The sequence below is a fragment of the Rosa rugosa genome, chromosome 4 (assembly GCF_958449725.1).
Source record: "Rosa rugosa chromosome 4, drRosRugo1.1, whole genome shotgun sequence".
NCBI lineage: Eukaryota > Viridiplantae > Streptophyta > Magnoliopsida > Rosales > Rosaceae > Rosa > Rosa rugosa.
In genome coordinates, this window is record NC_084823.1 from 16763683 (window position 1) to 16789016 (window position 25334).

The 25334-nt window shown below is 37.7% G+C and overlaps 2 protein-coding genes across 3 annotated transcripts; one reads left to right on the plus strand and one right to left on the minus strand.

Moving 5' to 3' along the window:
- Positions 1-1928: 1928 nt before the first annotated feature.
- Positions 1929-3683, minus strand: LOC133745530 (ornithine decarboxylase-like). Its single transcript, XM_062173613.1, has 2 exons — positions 3557-3683; positions 1929-3473 (listed from the first exon to the last, which is right to left on the minus strand). Exon 2 carries the CDS (start codon positions 3464-3466, stop codon positions 2204-2206), a length of 1263 nt encoding a protein of 420 aa, XP_062029597.1. The 5' UTR covers positions 3467-3473; positions 3557-3683; the 3' UTR covers positions 1929-2203.
- Positions 3684-18508: 14825 nt separating this feature from the next.
- On the plus strand, positions 18509-21534 carry LOC133706928 (uncharacterized). 2 transcript variants are annotated; one of them, XM_062132478.1, is made up of 3 exons: positions 18509-18642; positions 19022-19695; positions 20082-21534. In XM_062132478.1, the coding sequence occupies exons 2-3, from the start codon at positions 19666-19668 to the stop codon at positions 21159-21161; spliced, it is 1110 nt and encodes a 369-aa protein (XP_061988462.1). In that variant the 5' UTR covers positions 18509-18642; positions 19022-19665; the 3' UTR covers positions 21162-21534. The 2 variants fall into 2 exon arrangements, with proteins under 2 accessions (XP_061988462.1, XP_061988461.1); XM_062132477.1 differs by having other exon boundaries at positions 19022-21534.
- Positions 21535-25334: the final 3800 nt, after the last annotated feature.

Consider the following 25334-nt stretch of genomic DNA (forward strand, 5'->3'; position numbering starts at 1 on the left):
AGCATCAATGAAAAGAATAGGTCTACAAGATTGAAAACCCTTCATCCATGCACCATAGGTCACAAACATACGCTGAAACCTGTGTGTTTCTTGATTAAACTCAACCACTATCCTAGAGTCGGGGTTTGACTTCATAACAGACTCACTGAACCAAAGTAGCTGAGCATAAGACTCAGCTTCATCACCATGTAGGGCTGTTTTTGCCAACTCCGTACCATACCAAACTGTACGATAAGCAACATCCAAACCATAATCACTCTTGATCTCATCAGCTATATCAATTGGCTTTTTGTTTGGATTGGCACGAATCTTATCAAGCACAATAGACTTGACAACCTTGGATCCCATCATCTTACTCTTCTGCAAACGAATCACACCATGACAAGTGTGAACATTAACCAACCTTTTAATCATAAGAAACCATTAGCCCTGCATAAATAAGCCTTCACCAGCCAATTGCAGCCTTGAGAATGTTTCTTAGAACACTGAGCAATAACACGAACCTTGTTATTTCTAACAAACTCATATGAAAAGCCAATTTCTATAGCATACTTACGCAGCTTATCCCTAAACTCAACAACCCCACCCTCAAACTTTTGGCCTTCAGAATGAATATAACTCTCCCAACCTTTCGTCATATAACTCTTCGGTGCCTCTGCCCTATAACACCCCAAATAATCATTCTCCTCAAGCATGGTACTAGAATCCTCACACACTGTATTACTCACCACACTTTCACTAATAGAAGGCAAATCAGTCACAAACACTTCAACAAAATCAGAATTGTAACGAACCAAATTCCTAAAAATCATTCTCATATCAACTTCACTCTCTAGAAAACATGAAGTAGAATCCGGAGGAATAATGTACCTCAACATAAAATTGCCTTGAATCAAATCCGGAAAACTAGAGCGTATGGAATTGCATAGGTCAACAAACGACCAATTATGCAACAATGGAACTGTCGCTGCTTCACCAGAATAAATAAACTTGACAACATAGCTAGTATCCATAACAACTGCACAAGAATAAAACAAATCACTATCCATGTCACTACTAAGCAAATCAAAAGAATCAACACAAACAAGTCACTGCCAAAGTAACTGTTAATGCCTGAACAGAAGAACAACATCATACTCGCAAAATAAATGATAATTCCTGAACAAAACAGCAGTATTAAAAATGTAACTGGCCATGTCACTGATAAAAAAATCACAGTATAGAACAAATATAGTACAGCAATAGCACAAAACATCATCAACAATTCAACATAGCATTGAGTTCGACGAAGGAGAAGAAAACAGTAATCCAAAACGAACAATTCAACAATTTAACACAAACAACAAAAATACACTGCAAAATCCAAAACGAACAAATTCACAGAGAGAAGGCTTACCGATCAAATCAGAGAAAACCAGAGAGAGGAAGAAATAGAGAGACTGTAACTAAGCACTGAGTCAACGAAGAAGAAGAACACAATAACGTGATCAAGACGAACACCGACGAAGCCAGAGATCCAGAAAAAGAGAAAAGACCTGAGGAAGCTCCAAAACCACTTTCAGATCGTCGCAGAGGCACAAAGAGAAATCGGAAGCTTCTGACGGAGAGGGCAGCGAAGAAAGAATCTCGGAAAGAGATCTCCGATCAAATCGAATCGGAAGCTTTCTGATCAAAGGAGAAAGAAAATTTGAGCTCCACGATTTTGAAATGGAAGGTTATAAAGGTTTATTACCTTAGGGGCAGAATCGAAATGATAAAAATTAAAAACTGACCTTTTTTAACATGACCTCATTATTCATAAGGACTAAACTAATATTAATAACAATTTACAATGGACCTTCTTATCAAGTGGGAAACTAGGTGACCTTATTATCATTTCACTCTCTAAAGTGACATTTTCCATCATTTCCCTATTTGTTAAACTAAAAACAAGTGTCAAAGACTTAGTGGAGGGACAAAATTGGCACACCGAATTTGGGGACATCCGATCCTTTCCCAACATTATTACCGCATGTGATACCAAACTTAATTCTTCCACACAAAAATATCAAATTGAAACTTAATACATAAAAGATACATACAGAAAACGAAAAAAGGTGATTGGCACATATGCTTGTTTTATTTTTATTCAAGTTCAGAACTTCATATGCTTGTTGATATAGTACACAGGGTACATATTGCAATCTCATGCGTCACCGATCGATCAGTTAGTAAGGTAGGTGATCTTGCTTGAGCCAAAACCATTAAAGTTGTTGCTACACGCCGACGTATAAGCACCCATATTCTGAAACACCAGCCAACCATTCACCTCAAGTTCTGGTAGCTGGTCACCCCCCAACACCTTGTCAACCGGATCACACGTCGGACCAAACACAGTCGAAATATAAGTGCGAGCACCACCAGTAACTTTGCCACATACCATCAAGACTGGATTCTTCTCGTTGCCATCACTATTATTGGACATGCATTTCAGAGCAATGCACGATTCAAGTAGGGTTCTAGGGTCCGCACGCATCATGGACCCATAAAACCCTTCGTTGATCCAGTATTGTCTGACCTCTCCTCTCACACGCTTCCCGATGATGTTGGTGACAAGCGTGAAAGCTGTTTCTGCAAAAAACCGACCTGGCTCAGCTATCACTATTAAGCTGCGTCGCTCTTCCTCTGAAAAATACGTCTCCACAGCGGTTTTCACGGCTGACGCCGCAGCTTCAAAGAAGGATGGCTCAGACACGAAGCCACCGCCAATGTTCAACACATACATGGGAGCCATGCAGAGCCTGGCCGCCTCCTGAAAAACCGACTTAGCTGCCTCTATAGCTGTTCTGTACGCTTGAGAATTGTGGGACTTACTCCCTATGTGAAATGACACCCCAGCAACTTTGAGTCCTACAGTTTGAGCGGCTTGGAGAAGCGGGGACACTTCTTCAGGGAGAGCACCGAACTTGGAACTCGTTGTCCACATGCACCCACTTTCGTCCGGAGCTTTGATGCGGATAAGTAAAGAACATTTGGGGTGACATTTTTGTATCTTTTCAACCTCATATACCGAGTCGAAAGTCATTAGGTTAACGCCAACTTTGGCAGCGTACTTGATGTGAGAGCTAGCTTTGCAGGGATTTGCATAGATTATGCGATCCGGAGAAACTCCAAGAGCCAAAATGGACTCAATCTCAGATTGACTTGCACAATCGAAACTTGAGCCATGAGCCACCAAGCTGGCCAGGAGATCCGGGTGTGGATTGCATTTAACAGCGTAAAAGGGTTGGACCATCGGAAGGTTACGTTTCCAGGTTTCCATGAGGTTGATGACAACATCTAAATCCAGCACGTAAAATGCTTCCTCACTTTGCTGCTTCTTGATCGTCGAAATAATTTTCTCAAGGAAATATTCATCAGTACTCAGCCCGTTGTTGCTCACAAACTGATCCGGTGCACTTGGTAGAGCTTCAGGCAAGGACTCCATGCTGGTCCTGTTTAATTAACGACAAAGAAATTAATAAATTGTAACAACGAACAAGAAGCAGAGAAGAATATATATGTGCTAAAAGCTTGCCTAGCTACACAGACACAGGAGGCAGCTAGAGCTCCAAGGTATAAGATGAATCGAAGCAATGAGAGAGAACTCAAAGGCTGATAATGGCTTCATGAATTAATTAGAAATAAAGATGAGCAAGCTAACCAGGAGAAATTATTAGGTGGTCCTGGACCTAGAGTTATTGGTTGTCCCCACCATGTTAGCAGTGGTCAGGTGGTGGTCAGGACCACTTAATAATTCCCCCACAGAGGGTGATTATACTTAGTTCAGTGAAGCAGTGCCCTCTCACTGCCAGCTGTTGCCAGCCTGATTAGGGTCAACTAGACTACTTTTTGGTCAAACACTTAAACCAAGTCTTTTATTTTTAAATTTTTAATTGGGTCTGAACTACCACCTGGCACTGCTAACATGGTGGGGACAACCAATAACTCTAAGACATGTGGATTATTGTTAAAATGGTAACAACATCAGCTAACAGAAGAGAATAACGTCGTTTGGGAGAGTAACCCAACAACAACTCGTCTTCTTCTGCGTTTTTTTTTTTTGGTAGAAAGTCTTCTTTTGCGTTTAAACCAAACAAGAGCTTCTTCTTCAATATTTTCTCTTTTTCGTTAATCTCTGGGCAACGCGATTAATTTCTTTGCTGTGAAGTTTGAAATTCATAGCTCAGTATGGTCCTTATAGCCTTACAGGTTGTTTATAGTTTAGATCCATGAATGAACATGAACTTCACGATTAAATAATTTAATATTGTCCGAATTGATCAATAATTTTCCTGATTATATGAGATCAAAGATTCATATACCAGTTTATTTGAATATGAATAAACTGTAAAGAGGGGTGGGGGCGCTGATTTCCTTCACACCCAAATGAACAGATTAAACCACCATATATCACTTCTTCCCAATTCGCCCTTCCCGATGCAGCAAACGTTGATTTTGCTTAGAATCAGCTCGATCGGCCACCTTTATGGCCTCTTTCAATCTGGATTCTGGATTTTAGATCTCTCGAATCTCTTTCCCTTTAGATCTCTGATTTTAGATCTCTAGAATCTATTTGGCATATGCATAACATCCCCAGAACTCTTTCAATTAGAAGAAAAGATCAACAATTATGCTATTATGGGATTATAGAGAAGACGTAGTAAAAGAAAATAGATAAGAATTGGGTGTTTTGAAATTTAAGGCAGTTGAAGGAGTGAAGAAGAAGAAGAAGTTCGATCCAGGTCCAAGTACGATGCATTGCCGTGAGTTAGAGGAGAGACGGAGTTAACGATGCCACAAACAGTTTAATTCAGATGCACGTGTCATTCTTCCATTAGTCCGGACCACCATATCAGCCAGGCTAGGTGGTGGTCCAGGACCACCTAATAATTTCTCCCCTCTGTGCAAGCGTTATTAGCCAAACAATAACTAGCTCCACGTGCTTTCTATTTGATAGTTTAGGTGTGGGATGTGTTAGGGATTTGTTTGTAATTTTATTTCTATTTAGAGAAAGAAAAAAAAAACCTAGCTCAAATTGCTTGCTACAAACAATAACAATTAGCTTCATTCATGTTTAGAGTGCTATCTCACATGTTTAGAATAATTCAAAGTACAATGATTTCTTCATAAATAGTGCTACCTCTCTTTGCATGAATAACCTCACCATCTAATAACTAGCTCCACGTGCTTTCTATTTGATAGTTTAGGTGTGGGATATGTTGGAGGGATTTGTTTGTAATTTTATTTCTATTTAGAGAAAAAAAAAAACCTAGCTCAAATTGCTTGCTACAAACAATAACAACGAGCTTCATTCATGTTTAGAGTGCTATCTCACATGTTTAGAATGTACTTTGAATTAATGATTTCTTCATAAATAGTGCTACCTCTCTTTGCATGAATAACCTCACTATCTAATAAGAACTATCCCTCTAATATGCTACTATAATTTCTAAATTAATTAAAGCATGAAGTATTTTACACACACACACACACAATCCTTCTCTGGTAAGGACCTCCTTACCTAAGCTAAGGGACGGATTTCCATATTTGACCCACTTTTCGATCACATATTCACATCTTAACCGTTCAGTTTTTAGGTATATATGAGTAGATCATCTCTGCAAATTTTCAGCAAAATTGATGATCGTTAAGGTATTCAAAACTGCAATTTACAATTATGAACAAGAACGGTTCCGGCTGGACAGATTCGGTTCATTCATTGATTTAATCAAGTTCGATACCTTAACGATCATCAATTTAGCTAAAAATTTGCAGAAGTGATCTATACATTAGGATATAAAAACTGAACGGTTAAGATGTGAATATGTGATCGAAAAGTGGCCAAAATATGGAAATCCGTTCCTTAGCTAAGGTAAGGATATCCTGACCTGAGAAGGACTATATATATATATATAATGGGTCATATTGGTTTACTAAGGTTGACTGGTAATTGGGACGACTGTTACCAAGGGTACTACTAATGGTATTGAATATATTATTGATTGGGATTGGTGGGTGCCCAGTGTGTGGGACCAGACTGGAAGATGACTCTTGTTTAACTGGTGTTGGTGACTCTGTTTTTATTGTATTTCTGGGAGCACAGGGCAAAGATCAAAGGGTGCTTCTAGATTTGAGGGGGCCGGGAGATTTCTCCCGGTGGATGATCTGGTCTGCATGAAATTCTCGGGTTAGAAAGTTTGGAATATGGTTGTCACTTCCTTTCACAAATGCAATTTCAAAATCAAAAATACTTAAGATTGCTTGCCATCGGGCAAAGATTTGTTTACTGGCGATATTTTGAACATTTTTTTCTAAAACATCTTTAGCACTTTTGCAATCAACTCGGACCAGAAACCGACCGGAAGTGGAAAATATATTTTAATTAAAGATTAATATACATTAAGCATAAAACTTAAATTACTGAGAATAAAATTGACCTTTTAATTGAAAACTAAATTACAAAACATAAAAACTTACTACTTCAAAACTAAGTATGCATGAAGGTTTTGATAGTGTTTACAGTGGAGAAAGGAAAGGGTAAGGCAAAGACTACTCAACACATGAGTTGCTCAGCCAAAACTAGAGAGAAAATGGGAAAATTGGAACTTGAGTTTACTGAAGGAGGGATGCTCCTTATATAGGTCTTGAAGCCCGGATTTTTCGAGCAAGGAATCTGTTTTTACTGGGAAAAGGCCAAAAATAGGAAGCAGCACGATTAGTTATGTTTTTGCCTCGTGAATGAACAGTAGCTATGTTTTTGCCTCGTGAATGAACAGTAAAGCACTATTCATGAATAGTGAACTGTCTTGGTAGTGGCTACTCGAATTCTGCATATGGGTCTTGACTATCTTGGTAATCAGCCCACCTGACTGGTTTACCGGGAGTGTCGGGATGACTGTGAGATGATGATGAGGACCGGAAAGTGGTTTCTTCCTCATCTTCAGGTTCATCATCATCATTACTTAAATTAGCTGCTTGTTCCAAGAGTTTTTTGGCTAACTCTTTTAATTCTCTGCTGACTTGGAGGATGTATCTGATTTTGCTTTCCCCTTAGACTTGGAAGAGGACTGTAACTTGAGGGATTGTGGTTGTAGCTGTGAGGTGGATGCATGTTGAGGCAATTTTGTAATGACTGAATGAACAGTAGCTATGTTTTTGCCTCGTGAATGAACATTAAAAAATTACTATTCATAAATAGTGAACTGTCTTGGTCGTGGCTACTCGAATTCTGCACTATTCATGAATAGTGAACTGTCTTGGTAGTGGTTACTCGAATTCTGCATATGGGTCTTGACTATCTTGGTAATCAGCCCACCTGACTGCTTTATCGGGAGTGTCGGGATGACTGTGAGATGATGATGAGGACCGGGAAGAGGTTTCTTCCACATCTTCAGGTTCATCATCATCATTACTTAAATTAGCTGCTTATTCCAAGAGTTTTTTGGCTAACTCTTTTAATTCTCTGCTGACTTGGAGGATTTATCTGATTTTGCTTTTCCCTTAGACTTGGAAGAGGACTGTAACTTGAGGGATTGTGGTTGTAGCTGTGAGGTGGATGCATGTTGAGGCAATTTTGTAATGACTGGCGAACTTAACCAGGGGGGGTCGTGATGGAGTAACTGGAAATTCTTCATTTACTTGGGAGATGATTCTTTCAAACTTGAACTTATCCCACCATTTGACTAGTAAATGTCTTGATACCACATTTTCTTTTAATTCGTAATGCCATTTGAAGATCTAAGGGAGTTTGTATTTGGCCATAAAATGCAGTGTGACAGGGAAATTTGTATCGTAGTCCGTGAGGTTCATGATTGTTGAAAAATAAGTGACTACATCTTGTATAGGTTGTGGAAGGATATCAAATGGGCATCCATGAGCCCTCCACCAACCAAGGAACCACATAAAATTTGGGTTTGAGAGTCGGATTTGACTGGGTCATATTGGTTCACTAAGGCTGACTGGTAATTGGGACGACTGTTACCAAGGGTACTACCAATGGTATTGAATCTATTATTGATTGGGATTGGTAGGTGCCCAGTGTATGGGAGCAGACTGGAAGATGACTCTTGTTTGACTGGTGTTGGTGACTCTGTTTTTACTGTATTTCTGGGAGCACCAGGGCAAATATCAAAGGGTGCTTCTGGATTTGAGGAGGCCGGGAGATTCTCCCGGTGGATGATCTGGTCTGCATGTTTAGAACCCTGTAGAATTCTCGGGTTAGAAAGTCTGGAATATGTTGTCACTTCCTTTAATGAATGTAATTTCAAAATAAAAAATGCTTAAGATTGCTTGCCATCGGGCAACGATTTGTTTACTGGCGATATTTTGAACATCTTTAGCACATTTACAATCAACTCGGACCAGAAATTTTTGGTTTAATAAATCATCTTGGAATTTACTAATACATAAAACAATAGATAAAATTTCTTTTTTGATAGTACTGTAATTGCTTTGTGATTGTGTCCAGACTCCAGAATAATATCTAACAATTTGCTCAGGATGAGTTGGAGAGATTTGTTGTTTTAAGACACCTCCATATCCTACCTCAGAAGCATCAGTTTCAACAATTTTGAAAGAATTGGCGAGAGGAATGCTAAGACATGGTAAGGTTTTGACATGAAGTTTTATTTCCTTGACTAAAGAAGTATGAACTGACGACCAAGGAGGGGGGTTTGTTTGTAACCTATCGAACAAAGGTTTGCATTTTTTCCTTAGATTTTGGTAAAAATCTGCCACATAATTTAATGAACCTAAGAATCTTTGTAACTGATTTTTGTATAAGATTACATCAGGAAATTTATTAGCAAACTGGATTACTCGGTCTATGGGACTAATTTGGAGATAATGGATATTGAATCCTAAAAATCTAATATTTGTTTGGAAGAGTTTAATTTTTGAAGCTGAGAGCACTAAACCATTGTTTTTTATAATGGTGAAGAATTGATGTAAATGTTTCCAGTGTTGATCAATAGATTGTGAAAAAATGAGGACGTCATCAATGTAGACTATGGAGAAATTACTATATGGATTAAAAATGTCATTCATAATATTCTGAAATTCACTGGGGGCATTTTTGAGACCGAATGACATTACATTCCATTCATAATGACCAAAGAGTGTGACAAAAGCAGTTTTGTATTTATCCTCTTCACTAATTTGTATTTGCCAGAAGCCTGATTTCATATCAAATTTGGAGAAGATGACAGAGTTATTTAATCTGTTGATGAGATCTCGTTTGTTAGGGATAGGATATCGTATCCATTCTAGTACGGTATTGAGAGGTTTCTAATTGATGACTAAGCGCGGGGTTCCTCTTTCTAATTCAGCATTTTTCTGAACATAAAAAGCAAGACACGACCAAGGGGATTTATTTTGTCTAATGATTCCTTTATGGAGTAAATCTTTTATTTCTGTTTTGCAAAATTCCATGACTTCTTGATTCATTTGGATTGGGCGAGCCTTGGTAGGAATATTTTTCTCATTGAATCCCTTAATATAAGGGAGAGTGACAATATGTTTTTTTTCTATGCTAAAACGCAGTAGGAATATCCGAACATAATTCTTTAATGATTTTTTCTTCAAAAATTTTGATTTTTTGTTGAAGGAAAGGTTCTTGGAGTTGGGTGTCAATTCGTTTGAAATTGATTTCTTCTTTGAAGAAGGTTATCTGCTTATATTTTTCCTGAATATAGTTGAGTGTTTTTGAAATAGAATTTTCTTGGAAAGCCTTTAGTGTATGAATTTCGGGGTTAGATAGAAAGGTAAATTTGACTGGTTCACCAAATGGATAAGTGCTAATGCCAGAATATTCTGTTGTAAAAGGGTATATTAAAGTAATGAAAGGAAGACCTAGAATTACTTTGTCGGTCAAGTTTTTGACTAGGACAAATGGTGTTTTGAAGCATACATTATTTTGACAGATATGTGCTTTGGGGATTTCGTACTTCATATCCATTTTGGTTCCATTAGCTGACCTTAATGATTCTTTTGTTTTTTCAAAATATTTGGAAGGTATCAGGCCTTTTTGTATGCAGTTGAGATCTGCACTTGAATCAATGAGCACTGTTGTTACTAACTGGAACTCTTTGATTTTAATTTGTACTGTGGTATAGCATTTTTTAAGTTGGATTTGACGAATAATACTAAGAGTTTTTTGCTCAGATGATTCTGTATCGTTTTGCTTAGGTGATTCGTTGTTAACAGGGTTTTCGTTAGGATGCTATATTTTAAGGAATTGATTATCTATTTTAAGAATATTTAAGTCATGTTTGATTTCTTTGTTGTCATGACTGATTTCTAAATTTGTTTTTTGTAATAATTGTATTTGTGTTTTAATTGTCTTTATTTCTTGTTGTAAATCTTGGATTGTTATTTCTTTTTTACTAGTTTTGAATTTTTCAAAGGTTTTTTTTTTTTTCTTCTTAAAAAAAGAGGATCAAAGGATTTCACTCTTACCCCCATGGTGACTCGAACCCAGAATCTGGATCCTAGGTAGTGGGCGCTCTTGTTAAAGGTTGAAGTAAGGCAAATTTTTTGCTGAGGGATGTTAACAACGTTTTCTTGTGTGATTAATTTTTTCAACTTCTTGAGATATTCCGATTTTAATTCTTGGTTATCAATTTTGCCAATTAGATCAATTAATAATTCTTCCTGTTCTTCTTGTTTAAAAAGAACATTTATTGTTTTGCAACAAGTATCTTTGCACCCAAAAGTGATATCTGGTGAAGAATGTTAATCAGAATCAGTTGAGGTGGAAGATTCTATTGGTGTAAAATCATTTTCACTATGTTCATTTTCTAAATAAGTGTTTCTTAATTCTAAAAGCCGAATAAGATTTTCACGTTTTTCTTTACTGATTTTTAATTGTTTAATAGTATTTTTTACCGGGCAATTATTTGTGAAGTGGCCGGTTTTGTTACATTTATAACATTTAGTTTTACTTTTGTCAAAAAACTTTCTTTTTGGGTGGCTGCTTGTTTGTTTGGGCCAGGATTTTCGAAATTTGTTTTTAGAGTAAAATTTGTTTGGTTCGAAATTATTTTTGTTTCTTGAATAAAATTAATTGGACGTAAATTTTCGTTTTGTATGATTATAGTCAAATTCATTGTTTTTCTTTTTATGTCAGCGTGAAGGGGGTAAAGGTGGTAGACCATATTGTTCACAAAAGTTGCCTAATTCATATTTGGCTGTTTTCTTATCTAATTTTACTTGAGAGTTTAATTTCATATCTATGCACATTTTTAATCCTTCTTTTTGAATAACTGTAATAATGTTTCCATATGTAAGGGTATCATAATTAATGTGTCCTGTTTCATTACTTAGGACTTGTCTAATTTTGTGAGAGGAAAATTTCATGAATAGTACATGAATTATGGCTCATTCTAACTTTTCGTGAATTAACTTTTGTTAAAATCAAAACGGTACATCACTTTCAAAATTTCAATCTAATTTTGGTACATGCTGTCAATAACACTGTTAGTGTCATGCAATTATTTATTTTTGAAGGGGTAATTTAGTATTTTCACTATTTTTTCTCTCCGTCTCTCTATGGGAACTTCTTCCTTCCTCTTCCTTGTCGTTAATCTTCCCACTTCTCTGTCATCTGCTCACTTATGTGGAGAAAGAAGATGATAATTATGTTCTCAAATCTCAGTGAGTTGAGCTATATGATAAAAAAATATAAAAAAATTAGTCATAGATAAATACTTTTTCTCTCATTTCACTCACCTATAACATGAACTTTTTTTTTTGGGTGGCCTGACAACGAAATGAATTTGAACTGTATGACCAAAACCCAGTAAACCATTAAAAAAAAAAATTTTCAAACAATGACGTCTCCAAGAATGGATTTGGTTATTTCCAAATCCTTTCTCACCTTATGCATCAGGGATGAATCTTGGCAAATTTTTTTAGTCAAGTAATTTTGGTTTTGGAGAATAGGTGATGACAATTTGAGACTCGATCTTAATTGGTCATGGGTTCAATAAAGACATTCATACTCAAATTCTCGACGGACCCAATTGAATGGAGCTGGAATGCAAGATCTAAGGTGCTACAGTGTCCTCTCTCTCTCTCTCTCTCTCACACACACACACACACAAAATCCCAAATACCTCTTATGATGGTAGTGCAGGTGGTCTCTGATTGCAAAGCAACTACCAGGAAGAACAGATAACGATGTGAAGAACTGCTGGAATACCAAGCTGAAAAAGAAGCTTTCCAAGATAGGAATTGACCCTCTAACCCACAAACCCATCTCCCAGGTCGATGATGAACAACTTCATCTTCCCACAAAATCCAGATTAAAGAAAACACTCATCCCAGAACCAAAACAACACCAATTTCACAAGGTACCATTTGGGTACCTTTTTCTTCTTCTCTGCTTCATCTTCCCACAAAAACCCGATTCAAGAAAGCACGGAAAGATAGAGAGAAATAAATTAAGAAACATAACCCAATTTCTAACCCACATGAGCCAATCCCTCCAAGACCCGAACCAGTGCGTTACAAAACTGGACTAAATCCACCTTTGCCAACCCATGTAGCGGCTTCGCCTCTTATCTCCAAGGCGTCACCTGCCGTCCTTAACATCTGGCAGAACCAGACCCGTTATCTCTGGAATAGGTCCACCACAGCAACCTAGAAGCCCGTCAAAGTCGCCGTCGTCCCCACCACCTCCAGTACCATCCACAACATTGTCCACCACGCCGTCGACATCCCCGCTTGCCGCAACCTTAAAAAGGCTAAGATCCAAATCAGGTAGCAAAATTGGGTTTACTCTTCAATTTAGGGTCTCGAAGTGATGGTAATCGATGTGGGAGATGATCCTCTAATATATATATTTTTTATCAATCCATGAAGAGACGAATTTACCCTTACAAATTTGACCAAAATCACATTGACTAATAGAAAAGGTAACGGCATGTACACAAATTAAGTAGAAATTTGAACTTGATGTACCGTTTTGATTTTAACAAAACTTGATTCACGAAAGGTTAGAATGGGCGATACTTCATGTACTCTTCTTGAAATTTTCCCTTTTGTGAGCAAATAGTTTGGGCAAGCCGTTTATGGAATTTTCTTTCCAGAAGGGTTGGTTACTATCATCTCTAAGTAGTGGCGGAGCCAAGATTTGATTTTAAGTGGGGCACTCACAAAATATCAAAACTAAAAAAAGAAAAAAGAAAAATGCATTCACAAAATATCAAAACTTCATAAAAGAAAAGGAAAACTCCCAAAATGATATCTTGTAAATTTCTAAAGCAAATTGTTGATAACTACATTAAAGATTTTGAAAAATAATTCAAAAGCAAAACAAAAATAGTGTTAATGTCCAAAACATAATATATTATGTATAAACATAAACATCTAGACCAAAAGAACAAAAAAATAAAACCCCTCACAAAGTGGGACGGTATGGAAGCCTCGAACCTATGAAATCCTTGATTGTAACTTTACAAGCATCCACTATGCTAGACTGGTCGTTCCGCATGATGAGCAAACTAAGAATATATAAACATTACTGGGGCACGGGACCCAGCATGCCCCAATGTGGCTCCGCCACTGTCTCTAAGCATAACTCTAGAAATGAAGACATCTTTATACCATTTAAAATCGCTTAATGTTGGACATCTAAGATTGCTAAGTTGATCATGGATTCTAGAGGTAATGTGATTAGGTGTGCCTATGAAATGTTGAATAATTGTGTAAAATAAAGTGTTGACAGCATCAGAAATTCTCATTCCGATGTTTTCATCGAAGATTGGAAGTCCATCCTCGTCATGTTTAACTGCTTTTTTAATGGCTGCTTTAGAATCAGGTGCGAGATGTTTTTCCCACCAGGAATGAAGCATTCCTGTGAATCCTGTGGAGAGGATATCAATAATTTCAGGCTGGCTGAAATTATGATTGGTGACATAGCTATTGGCCGCCATAGACATGTGATGTAATTTATTTAATATTTCTTGTTCTAATAAATTATCGATGTTCCATTCGTATGTTTTATCGGAAGAGACTGAAAACTGATTACTGGGATAAGTACTAGGTTGAATATCTAATGGCGTTCTGTCCAGTTTTTGAAATTTCATTTCTTTGGGTGAACTATCCTATGTAATTGGAGGTCCCGAAATGTTTGATTTATCTTGAAAATCGTACTAGAATCACTATCAAAATGGGAGGAAGAGTCTGAAGATGATTCATGGATATGGATGACTGCAAGTCTGCTGGGTTCAGCTTTTGTTTTTAGCTCTTTTAACATTTGTTCAATTTTTTGTGTAGTGGAGATGGGCTTGAAATCAGGTTTATTTATTTCACTGAAGTGAATTAATGGTGTTTCTGATTGTTTTTGGGGTAGGATGCTTACTTTTGAAAAAATGCTACCTACTTTTGTTTCTATCTTGTCTAGTTGATTTCCTATAGTTACCAGGCTTTGGTTTGTATAATTATTTTGTTCAATAGTTTTTTTAATTTCTGGATCATCTCCAGCAATCTTAAAAGGCGATACTGTTATGGGTGTTTGGAGGTGATCAATGACTATGGTTTCAACAGGGGGATGACTGGAAGAAACAATGGAGTTAGTTGGGGTTTTCCATTTTTCTTTTGTTAGGGTTTGAATAATTTTTTTGACTTTGTTGGTCTACGAAATCAAGAAAAAATATTTCAGATTGGGTCTCAAGCATAAAAGCTTGCCAATCTTGAAACAATTGTTTTCGTTGTTTGATTAAGGGATATTGTTTTCTATAGAGGTTTTGCCTATGAATATTTTTAGCAGACTCAAGATCTTTATCTAATTTTGAGTAATTAATTATAAATGGTTGACTAAGTGTACTTAATTGAGGGTTATTAGAGGAACAACCTCAAAGTCAGTAGCTGTGGGAGATGTTTGTTCCTCATCTAAAACCTGTTAAGTCTCTACGTAACTGGGGTAACTGACTTGAGAGGTGGTTTGAATATTTTTAATTTTTAGTTTTTGTAATTCTTCCTCTAATTCTTTTATTCTAATATTCTTTATTTCTTTATCTAAGTCGTCTGGGCCCTCTGTCAAAAAAACTTTTTATGTGGTGAGGCCCAGACGAAAACTCTCAGTGTGGTTGTGTTGTGCACGGTGGCAGACTTCGGTGTCGGCTCTTCAGGTCTGGGTGGCAACGTGGTTTCTGACGGGGAGCGGCGGCGTGGTTCTAGGGGATCGTGTGGCGGTGAAGATCTGGTGGATCCGGGTGGCATCTTCTAACTCTGGAGCGGTGCGCGGCGGGGTAGGCCATGTGCGATGGTGCGTCGTTTCGCTATGTCAACAGGCGAGGATTGGTTGGGGCGTGGTCGGCGCGGCGCGAACATGCGGTGCGGCACGGTCAAACACACTTGGGTGATGTTGTTTGGGCCTGACTCCAAATCCTGCTGGGCTTGGCGATTTGGGCTTTCTCTTCCTGTACTACCCCATTGGGCCTTTCATTTGGACTAGGGGTTTGGGCCTTTAGTTGTCCAGTTTAGTCATTTTGATTTTAATAATTCCCTACTTTGTTAGGGAGCTATGCTTCTAGTTTTTCTAGTACGTTAGCGTCATCGAGTCTAGTTTACTCTGCCTATTTACTATGTAGTAGTTAATAGTCTATAAGCATCCTCTACGAGCATGGAACCGTCAAATGATTGGACCTAATCTATGTATCACTATGCTACTACCACAAACTCTTTATCTACCCATCGATGGTAGAGGGAGGATATGTAATGGCCCTTTCTGGCTTTGGATGAATGATAGTCGCCTGATTTGGGCTTGTTCAAAAAAAAAAAAAAAATGTGTGTGTTGGTTCCTTAGTTTAGTTAGCTTAATTTAGTTCTTCGTTTTCTTTTTCAAGGGTAAGGTGTTTTGTCCCCCATTCTCATGTGTACTTTTTTTTTCCTGTTAAAATGAAGGAGATATAGGGAGCATTGCTCTTCTATCTTCAATTTCAGCCGAAAAAAAAAGATATATATATATATATATAGTGTGTGTGTGTTCCTGTGAATATGCGTGGTTGTATTTCATTGTAGCAACTAGCAACACACATCTAACCGTCTATAAAAAGAAATTATATATATATATATATATATATATATACAGATTCTATCTAGAGCGGAGCTCTGCTTTGAAATTAATGTGTGAAGTTCAAGTTTTGGGTCACTTTTCGATCGCATATCCACATCTCGACCGTTCAGTTTTTAGGTACTAGTGTATAGATCATCTCTACAAATTTTCAGCCAAAATGATGATCGTTAAGGCATTGATAACTGCCTTAAAGCTAGTACGGTTCAGGTTGATAGATTCAGTCCGTCCATTGGTTTAAGCGAGTTAGATACCTTAACGATCATCAATTTGGCTGAAAATTTGCAGAGATGATCTATACACTAATACCTAAAAACTAAACGGTCGAGATGTGGATATGCGACCGAAAAGTGACCAAAAACTCGAACTTCACACGTGAATTTCAAAGCGGAGCTTCGCTCTGGATAAAATCTGTATATATATATATATATATAGACACACACACCATAGTGAAAGAATGAGAGCTACGTGAAAAGAAACATGCAGAAATCTTGTTAAGTGTGACTTGTAAAAATCTTGGTTATTGTAAAGGGAGAATAGTCACTTTGGTCACTTAACTATGACTCATTCGACATTTTGGTCACTCAAGTTTCAAATATATCACTTTGGTCACTCAAGTATTACACTGTCATTCACAAAAGTCACTTTGTTGTGAGAAAAAATGTCCCTTGGGTGACTTTTGTGAATGACAGTGTAATACTTGAGTGACCAAAGTGATATATTTGAAACTTGACTGACCAAAGTGTCGAATGAGTCATAGTTGAGTGACCATTTGTGGAATTCTCCCTATTGTAAATGTCTTGGTTAAGTGTACATGCAGAAATCCTGATTAGAGCATGTATAAATCTTGGTAAGTACCAATAAATCTTGGTAAGTCACTCAGAAGTAGATGTGGGAAGCAAGAAACTTGAAAGGACTAAACTTCATTAACTGGAAGATGACTTACAAATTTAAAACTTTGAATGCATATGCAAGGTTTGGAGAGTGTTTACAGATATTTAACTGGTAAAAGAAAGCAGATGTAGACTAGGGATATTTTGCTCAGCACGTGAGTTCCTAAGTTTACAATGTTTGCTGGAAAAAAAACCTGCCTCAAACTGAGGGGGTATCCCTTCTTATATAGGGTGAGGATGTAACTAACATGTTGAGATTGACCAGCTTGTTTGAGAATTCACTATTCATGAATAGTATATTTCCTTACTGCAGGCATTATTCAATAAGGTCTTCACTTATTCTGAAACCTTTCTACATAGTATGGAGCTGAACTGGATTATATGAATATGATGAGGCTGCTGAAGATTGAGCTGAACATGAATAATGTTTTGCTTGATTGGAGGCACTATTCAGAAATCATAGGGGCCTTGACTATCTTGGTAATCTGCCCATCTCTTCGTCTTTGGTTTTGCTGAAGATGAAGCTAAACAAGATTCATGATGAGGCTAGGGGTGTGACTAGATGAGGCTGCTGAACTTATCCCTTCGCCGTCATCACTTAACTGGGTTGCTTGGACCATTAATTTCCTTGCCAGGTCTTTCAATTCTTCTTTGGAATTTCCATTGGATAAGGAAGAGCTAGTGGAACCTGGTGATTGGATAGCAAGGGTTCGTTGTGACTGTGGGGTTTTGACTGGGAATTCTTGATTAACTTGAGTGAGAACTCGCTCATGAATAAATCAATCCCACCACTTGACTAAAATATAGCGAGATACAATATCATCTTTCAGTTCATACTGCCACTATAGAATCCAAGGAACTTTGTATTTGGACATATAGTGGATTGTTACTGGGAAATGATCCTGATGTTTACTGAATTTTTGAGTTGTTGCAAAATATTTTACTGAGTCTTGCAAGGGCTCTGGGAGGATTCCACCAGTAACAAACCATAATGGAAATTTTTAGTTGAAGTGCTTGTCAAAATTAAGAAACCAGGAGTGACTAAAATCCTCAGTTTGATGGAGGAAGACTTTTGACCAAGCCTCTTTGTAATCATAGTAAGAAAAGGAGAGGCCATCCTCCCTGCTGTGATATACATAAGCAGGGGTGGAGGCAGTTCAGGACGAGCGGGGGCCACTGCCCCCACTGAGATTTTGACATTTGGCTCCCGAGTATACATTTTGCCCCCATCAAGTGGCCATATATGTTGTTTATATATACATATATCATATATTGTGTTCAGTGTTCCCATATAGTATCATATACGGCACAATTCAATCTTGAAAGCCCACAAACCATCTAAGCATATCATGATATCAACAGGCCCACAACACACAAGTGACACAACTCCCAGTCTCCTACAAAGGCACAAACTGACGGAAAAAACAAGAAAAAGGGGAGCACGTAGCTTCTTGTGCAACCCCATTCACCTTATAAATTCAAACTCAACTACCAAGTACCAATTACCAAAGCCAGCAATCTGCACTCAAAGTCAATAACCAAGTACCAACTGATATTGCTGGCTTTCTAGTTGCTGCGATGGCTTCTTTTCTCAAACCCCATATATCAATATCTCTTTGTTGATCAAACTCAACTACCAAAGCCAACACTCAGGTTGATTAATTTTTTTGTTTCTTTTTTACTGTTTTTCTTCTCCTCTATGGCTCTGTTCTTGTGTAGACTTGTTGAGAACAATTAATGTGAATTGATGAATTGATGACTTGATGTTCTATCATCAATATCATGGATTCATGGATTCATGTTATGATGTTGATAATATAATTTGATTGCTCTGTAACTCTGTTTTTGTGTTGAAAGATTTTATTGCCATTGTTTTGATCTCTTTTCTTTTTGCATGCCTGGAAGGATCGAAGTGTGGAACTCTATAAGCATATACTAATATTTTTGCTAGATTACATATGATTTTGTTTACTATATTGATCGTTTCTTAGTTTTCAAACAATTTTACTTACACTTTAATCATCTAATGTAGTTGTAAATTGTGTGAAAGAGTCATGGAAAGATTCTTTAAAAGAAAATCAGACATGCTACCACCCCCTGAAGATAGTGTAATGTCAAAGAATAGTCGTGTTCGGGTAGAAATAAACTTGGCAGATCTTCCTTCAGATCCTGGATTACGAACCAGAATTTCAGATTACGATCCGAACATTCGAGACCAAGTTCGAAGAGAATATCTGCAAAGGGGTCCTTGTCAGCCCAGGGAACAAAAATTTCTTCAAACCAAGTGTGGAGCTTCGAAACGAAGGTTTATATCTGCTTGGTTCGATGATTTTCCTAATTGGTTGGAATATAGTATAAACAAAGATCGTGCATATTGTTTGTGCTGCTACCTATTTCAAGCAAATATCGGAGAACAAGCAGGTGGTGATGCATTTACTAGTGATGGTTTTCGAAATTGGAAGAAGAAAGAAAGATTATATGATCATGTTGGAGACCATAATAGTGCTCATAATCAAGCTTTCAATAAGTGTGAAGCCTTGATGAATGAAGGACAAAACATTCGAAATATCATCCACAAGAATGCTAAGCAATCCAGAACAGATTATCGAATTCGACTCACTGCATCAGTTAATTGCATTCGGTTTCTTCTAAGACAAGGCCTTGCATTCCGGGGCCATGATGAGTCAGACAATTCAAGCAATCAAGGTAACTTTCTTGAGCTTTTGCAATTTCTTGCTGATCATGATGAAGAAGTTAGAGCTGTTGCATTGAAAAATGCTCCAGAAAACCTCAAAATGACATCACCAATGATTCAAAAAGCCATAGTAAATGTTGCTGCAGTTGAAACCACAAATGCTATAATTAGAGACATGGATAATGCATTATTCTCTATTCTAGTTGATGAAGCTAGGGATGTTTCTATAAAAGAATAGATGGCTGTTATCTTTCGTTATGTGGATAAGAATGGTTCTGTGATTGAACGTTTCATTGGCATTGAACATGTTGCCAATACCACTGCCATTACACTTAAAGAAGCTATAGATGCATTGCTTTGTAAACACAATTTAAGCATATCAAGTTTACGTGGTCAGGGTTTCGACGGAGCCAGTAATATGAGTGGGGAACTTAATGGCTTAAAGACACTTATTATGAAGGAGAATTCCTCTGCTTTCTATGTCCATTGTTTTGCACATCAGCTTCAGTTAGCTTTGGTGGCTGTAGCAAAGAAACATAGCATTGTAGGTGCCTTCTTCACATCAGTTGGTCATGTTGTAAATATTGTTGGTGCATCTTCTAAACGGCGTGATATTCTTCGAGAAAAGCAGTCTCTCAAAGTTGTTCAAGCATTGAAAGTTGGAGAACTTTCAAGTGGAAGAGGCTTAAATCAAGAAATTGAGATTAAGCGTTCAGCCGATACACGTTGGAGCTCACATTATGGTACGCTCATAAACTTTACTGCCATGTTCTCTCCCATAATTGATGTGCTAGATGAAATTGCATTTGACAAAGTAGGTTCTGATCAGAAACATGATGCATTTATTTCATTGGGATTATTGCAATCTTTTGATTTCATATTTAGTCTGCACTTGATGAGGATTGTACTTGGAATTAGTCATGAGTTGTCACAAGCCTTGCAAAAAGATGATCAAGATATAGTAAATGCAATGGATTTAGTGAAAATTTGCAAGAGAAAATTGCAAGATATGAGGGATAATGGATGGGATTCTTTACTAGAGCAGGTTGTTGTCTTTTGTGGCAAGGAAAATATTATGGTTCCCAACATGAGTGATCAGCATCTATGTAAATGGAAATCAAAACGCAAAAGTCCAGAAATCACAAATCTGCACTTTTATCGCTTTGATTTCTTTTGTGCTGTGATAGATCTCCAACTTCAAGAGTTAAACAATCGTTTCAATGAGGTTAATACTGAGCTACTCCTTTGTTTGGCATGTTTACGTCCGAATCATTCATTTTCTGCTTTCAACAAGCAACGTTTGATGCTTCTTGCTCAATTTTATCCGGATGATTTTTCTGCATCAGATTTGCTGGTACTACAATCTCAACTTGATATTTATATTGATGATATGCAATCTAACACAAAGTTTCAAGACTTGCAAGGAATTTCTTCTCTAGCACAGAAACTTGTCGAGACAGGAAAGCACAAGATATAACCATTTGTCTATCTACTCATAACCTTGGCACTAGTACTTCCAGTTGCAACAGCCACAGTTGAAAGAGCATTTTCTGCCATGAACATCATAAAAAATCGAATGGGAGATCAGTGGTTAAATGATAGCTTAACGGTATACCTTGAGAAAGATATATTCAATGCCATTGACAATGAGCCTATAATTCAACGATTCCAAAAGATGGCTCCTCGTCGTGGACAGCTATAGATGACTTGAGCAGTATTGTTTCTATTTTGTTAGGAAATATTGATTGTCTTTTGTGCTAGGAAATAGCTCAAGTCTTTTTTGTATAATGCGAATCATATTTGTGTATTATATGGCAGTTATATGCACTGATTGCAACCAAATACAGGGGATGTATTTTGCCATTTTGGTTCATCAATGGTCTTTTGGTGTTTGGTTAAATTTTTTGGCCCCCATACATAAATATTCCTCCCTCCGCCACTGTACATAAGGAGGATCACTCCATTCAGCTTGACTAATAATTCTGACTGTATAATACGCGTACGTGGTATAACAGTTTTGACTCGTTCTTCTAGCAATAGATTGGCTTGATGGTTACTGATTTTGTTTGGAACAGGAATTGTGAATAGAATTTAAGTGAGTGAGAAGGATGAGTAGGAGTGTAATGAAAGCCAAGGGAAAATAGGCTTTCGTGAGAGACTTGATAAATTTCAAGTGACTGAGGCATGGTTCAACATAAAAGAGGGTGACTATGACTTTGGTTACATAAGGGGTAACTTGCTTATTGTAATTGAATGTGGTTTGTTGAACCAATTGAGAATTAGACTGGAATGGATCATACTGAGTAACAAAAGCAGATTGGTAATTAGGACGAGAATTACCAATAGTAGTGAGTCGGTTATTAAAATACTTGAAGATGACTCTTTTTTTTTTTTTTTGAAAGGGAGCTGGTGCGGCTGCCCTTACGCCTTGATTGTTTGTTTGAAGATGACTCTTTTTTGGGTACCACGATAGATAATTATAAAGTATATACGTATTGGGTAATAATATATGAAGTATATTATCTGAAGTATATAGGTAATTAGTGATCACGAACGATTGAAAAAATCGATGAGCAATAATATATGCAGTGGCGGACGCAGAATTATATTTATGTGGGGGCAAAACCTTTTTGAAGAAATAGAATGAACCTTAACGAAAGAGTTGGGTTAATATCGGCGATAGAGAAAGCCCCGGCAATATCGGCGACCAAACCTAGTTTGGATGCTGGTCTGACCGGACTGCTTTCTAGGCCGGAGGTATATGGGTCAAAGTTGACTGGGCCTAGGGATGCTGTTCATGGGTTGAAGGCAGGGACTGGGCCTATCTGGCTCAAATATGAAAATGGGGGATATATGCTGCAAACTCCTAAGATGAGCCCGAGGACCAACCTAATGCCAAGGTTGTCGGCTGCGGAGGAGGCTGCATATGGTGGTGCTGGTTCCAACCCTACGGGGAAGGGACTCGCGCTTTCTTAAGTCCTCCGAGCTTTTAGACATTCTGGACTCAAGCCTTTTGAAGTAGGGGTAATTTCTATAAGCTGTTCTAAGACGTTTCTAGTTGATATTTGTACCACAATTGCGTGCTTGGCAAATTAGGCTAGATGAATATTTTTTCCTTAGAGAGCGAGGTTATTCTTGCATAGATTAGGCTTGTTGTTCAGCGAGCGTCCCTTTAGACTTTAATGAGTTTAGTTGTGGCTTAGATAGGTTACCCGGTTTGTTCCGGGATTTCTTATGTAAGTTCTGTTTAGACTCTGGCCTGTTTCCATGGCTTGATTACTAATGCAATCAACTCCTTTTCAAAAAATATATATATATATATATGCTTTTAATATTTCCACAACTTCACAGTAAAAAAAAAAAAAAAATGTTGGTATTTGTACAAAAACTCCGCAGAGTTAAATTTAGAGGTCTCTTGGTCTTCTAAGTTCGTATTAGAATAAATTTAGTTTCCGCAGGTTGTAATCTTCGAGGAATAGAGACCTCTAGATTTAACTCTGATGAGTCGGTGAGATTTGTTTTATGGAAGTGAGGTCCTTTTGGATGTTGAAGTGTTGGTTGAAGGCATGATGTTGACCTATGCACGTACCTAGTGTGGATACGAGTATGAATTGTTATAAATTTTGTCTTCTTAAGTTGGACGTACAGACGTTTGGATGGGATGTACGTATCAAGGATTAAATATCTTGTTTTGTAATGAGATGTCCTTGTGGAGTTTGTTAGTAGGGTTGAGGTTAGGAAAGAAATTATTGTGGTTACTTCTTCCTTGTGCTTGTAAGTTGTTAAGCAGGGTTTAAGGTGCGAGACAAGAATTTTATTTTGTGCTCGATGGTTAGAGATGAGAGACCATTGTTTTGGGTTGTCGTTGAGTACTATAATTCCTTCAGAATCAGGATTGTTGGTAGAATTGGAATTAGTAGTAGTTTTGATGATTCGGAATTTGAATTGAGTTCGCGAGACGTGTCTTATATACGTGGTTGATGTTGCTTGCATCATTTTGGAACGATACGTTACGATTCAAAAGGAAAACTGGATTTGAAATTTATTCATTTGAACACCATGGGTTGATGACCTGACCGTGACTTGTGAATATAGTTTTGTTCAAGTGAATGAAATTGAATTTTGTGGCCTTTGTGTGGTGAACTAGTTTTCTTAAGTTTTGGATCATAGTATGGAGATGGACTGCAGTGAATTTGAAGTTGTTGTGTGTTTTAAGTTTAAGTAGGCGGGACACTTAAAGTTTTGCAAGGGAGTTGATTTTGGTGTAATTAATTGGGAGAGTTAGAATCAGTTCTTGTGAATGATGTTGGATGAGAGTGTGTGCCTTTGGTGATTGATTTTAGGTGATATAGTTAAACGCAATTTCGGATATTGATTTTAGTGACTTTGTTAGGTATCCATGGTGGTTCAAGTGAATTACTATGTGATATGGAGTTTGATTCGAATTCTGAATCGCTAAATGTTAGGGATTGAATTGTGGTGAGTTTTTGTTGAAGCAATTGATAGATGGAATTATCGAGATTCTATAAGAGTTGTAAGAGTAACTCTAAAGACGTGGGTTTTTCCTAGCTAACTCAGGATGTGTTTAGCTTTATAAATCCCTAATCCTATCGATGAAATTGTTGTGTTTGGTTTGACTCAGAGGATACTAGCTAGACCTCGATGCGACTTAATTGATTGTTGGATTCTTTTTGAGTGATTGTTTTTATTGCATCATTATGAAAGATGTGTGCAGTAGAGTTGTTTATGGTTTTGAAAATAGTATTGGGTGACCAAGGTTCGATCCTTGGTGTTGTCGTTGGTTAAACAAAAAGAAAGGAAAACATGCACACCATCTTATTGATTTTATATTACAAAAAAAAAAAAAGGAAAACGAGGACTATGCTATGCTAAGCCTAGTCAGCAGCTCCGGATGGATTGAGGCTGAGCTCAAGAGAAACGTTAGAGCCACTGTTGTAACCGCCTGAGCCACCAGAATAGTAACCAAATACGCTACCTTCCTCGGATGTAGTCTTCGGGTTACCAAAGACGTCCTCGCCGTGCACGGGGAACAGAGGAAGAGTTTCAACCTCCTGGTGATCTCCTCCTCGTTGTTGCAGGGATGTTCGTCCTCCTGTTGTGCCAAAAGAGTTGTACTGGTATTAGTATTGAAGGGTGAGGAAGAATATAAAACAAAATTTAAATCAAGAAATCCTTCATTACCAGTAGAATAGGTGGAACCAAAGTTGAGATCAATGGATCTACCATCATCAGTAGAACTAGTGGACCCAAAATTGATGTCAATGGATCCACCAGCTGGCCCAAAATTGATGTCGATGGATCCACCAGCACCAGTAGAACCAGTGGACCCAAAATTGAGATCAATGGATCCACCAGTACCAAGAGAACTAGTTCCCATGGGCACTGGAGCAGCCTGATTACACCTATTCATCTGCTTCTCTCGAGCCCTGACGTTCTGGAACCAAAAGTAAATGTTCTTACCCTCAACATGTCCATACTGGTTCAGCTGGAGGCAGATCTCGTGAATGTGCTCTGTAGTTGGGCACTTAAATCCCTTGACGTAGTAAAGATCCTTGAGGATTCTTATTTGTTCTGGAGTAGGAATCCACCTGGTACGGCTTCGCCAGAAATCCATGTTGGCACTACTTCC

Bases quoted from the DNA above. Each gene is read 5' to 3' on its own strand.
- LOC133745530 (XM_062173613.1), bottom strand. From the start codon at position 3,466: ATGGAGTCCTTGCCTGAAGCTCTACCAAGTGCACCGGATCAGTTTGTG.
- LOC133706928 (XM_062132477.1), top strand. From the start codon at position 19,923: ATGGCTGTTATCTTTCGTTATGTGGATAAGAATGGTTCTGTGATTGAA.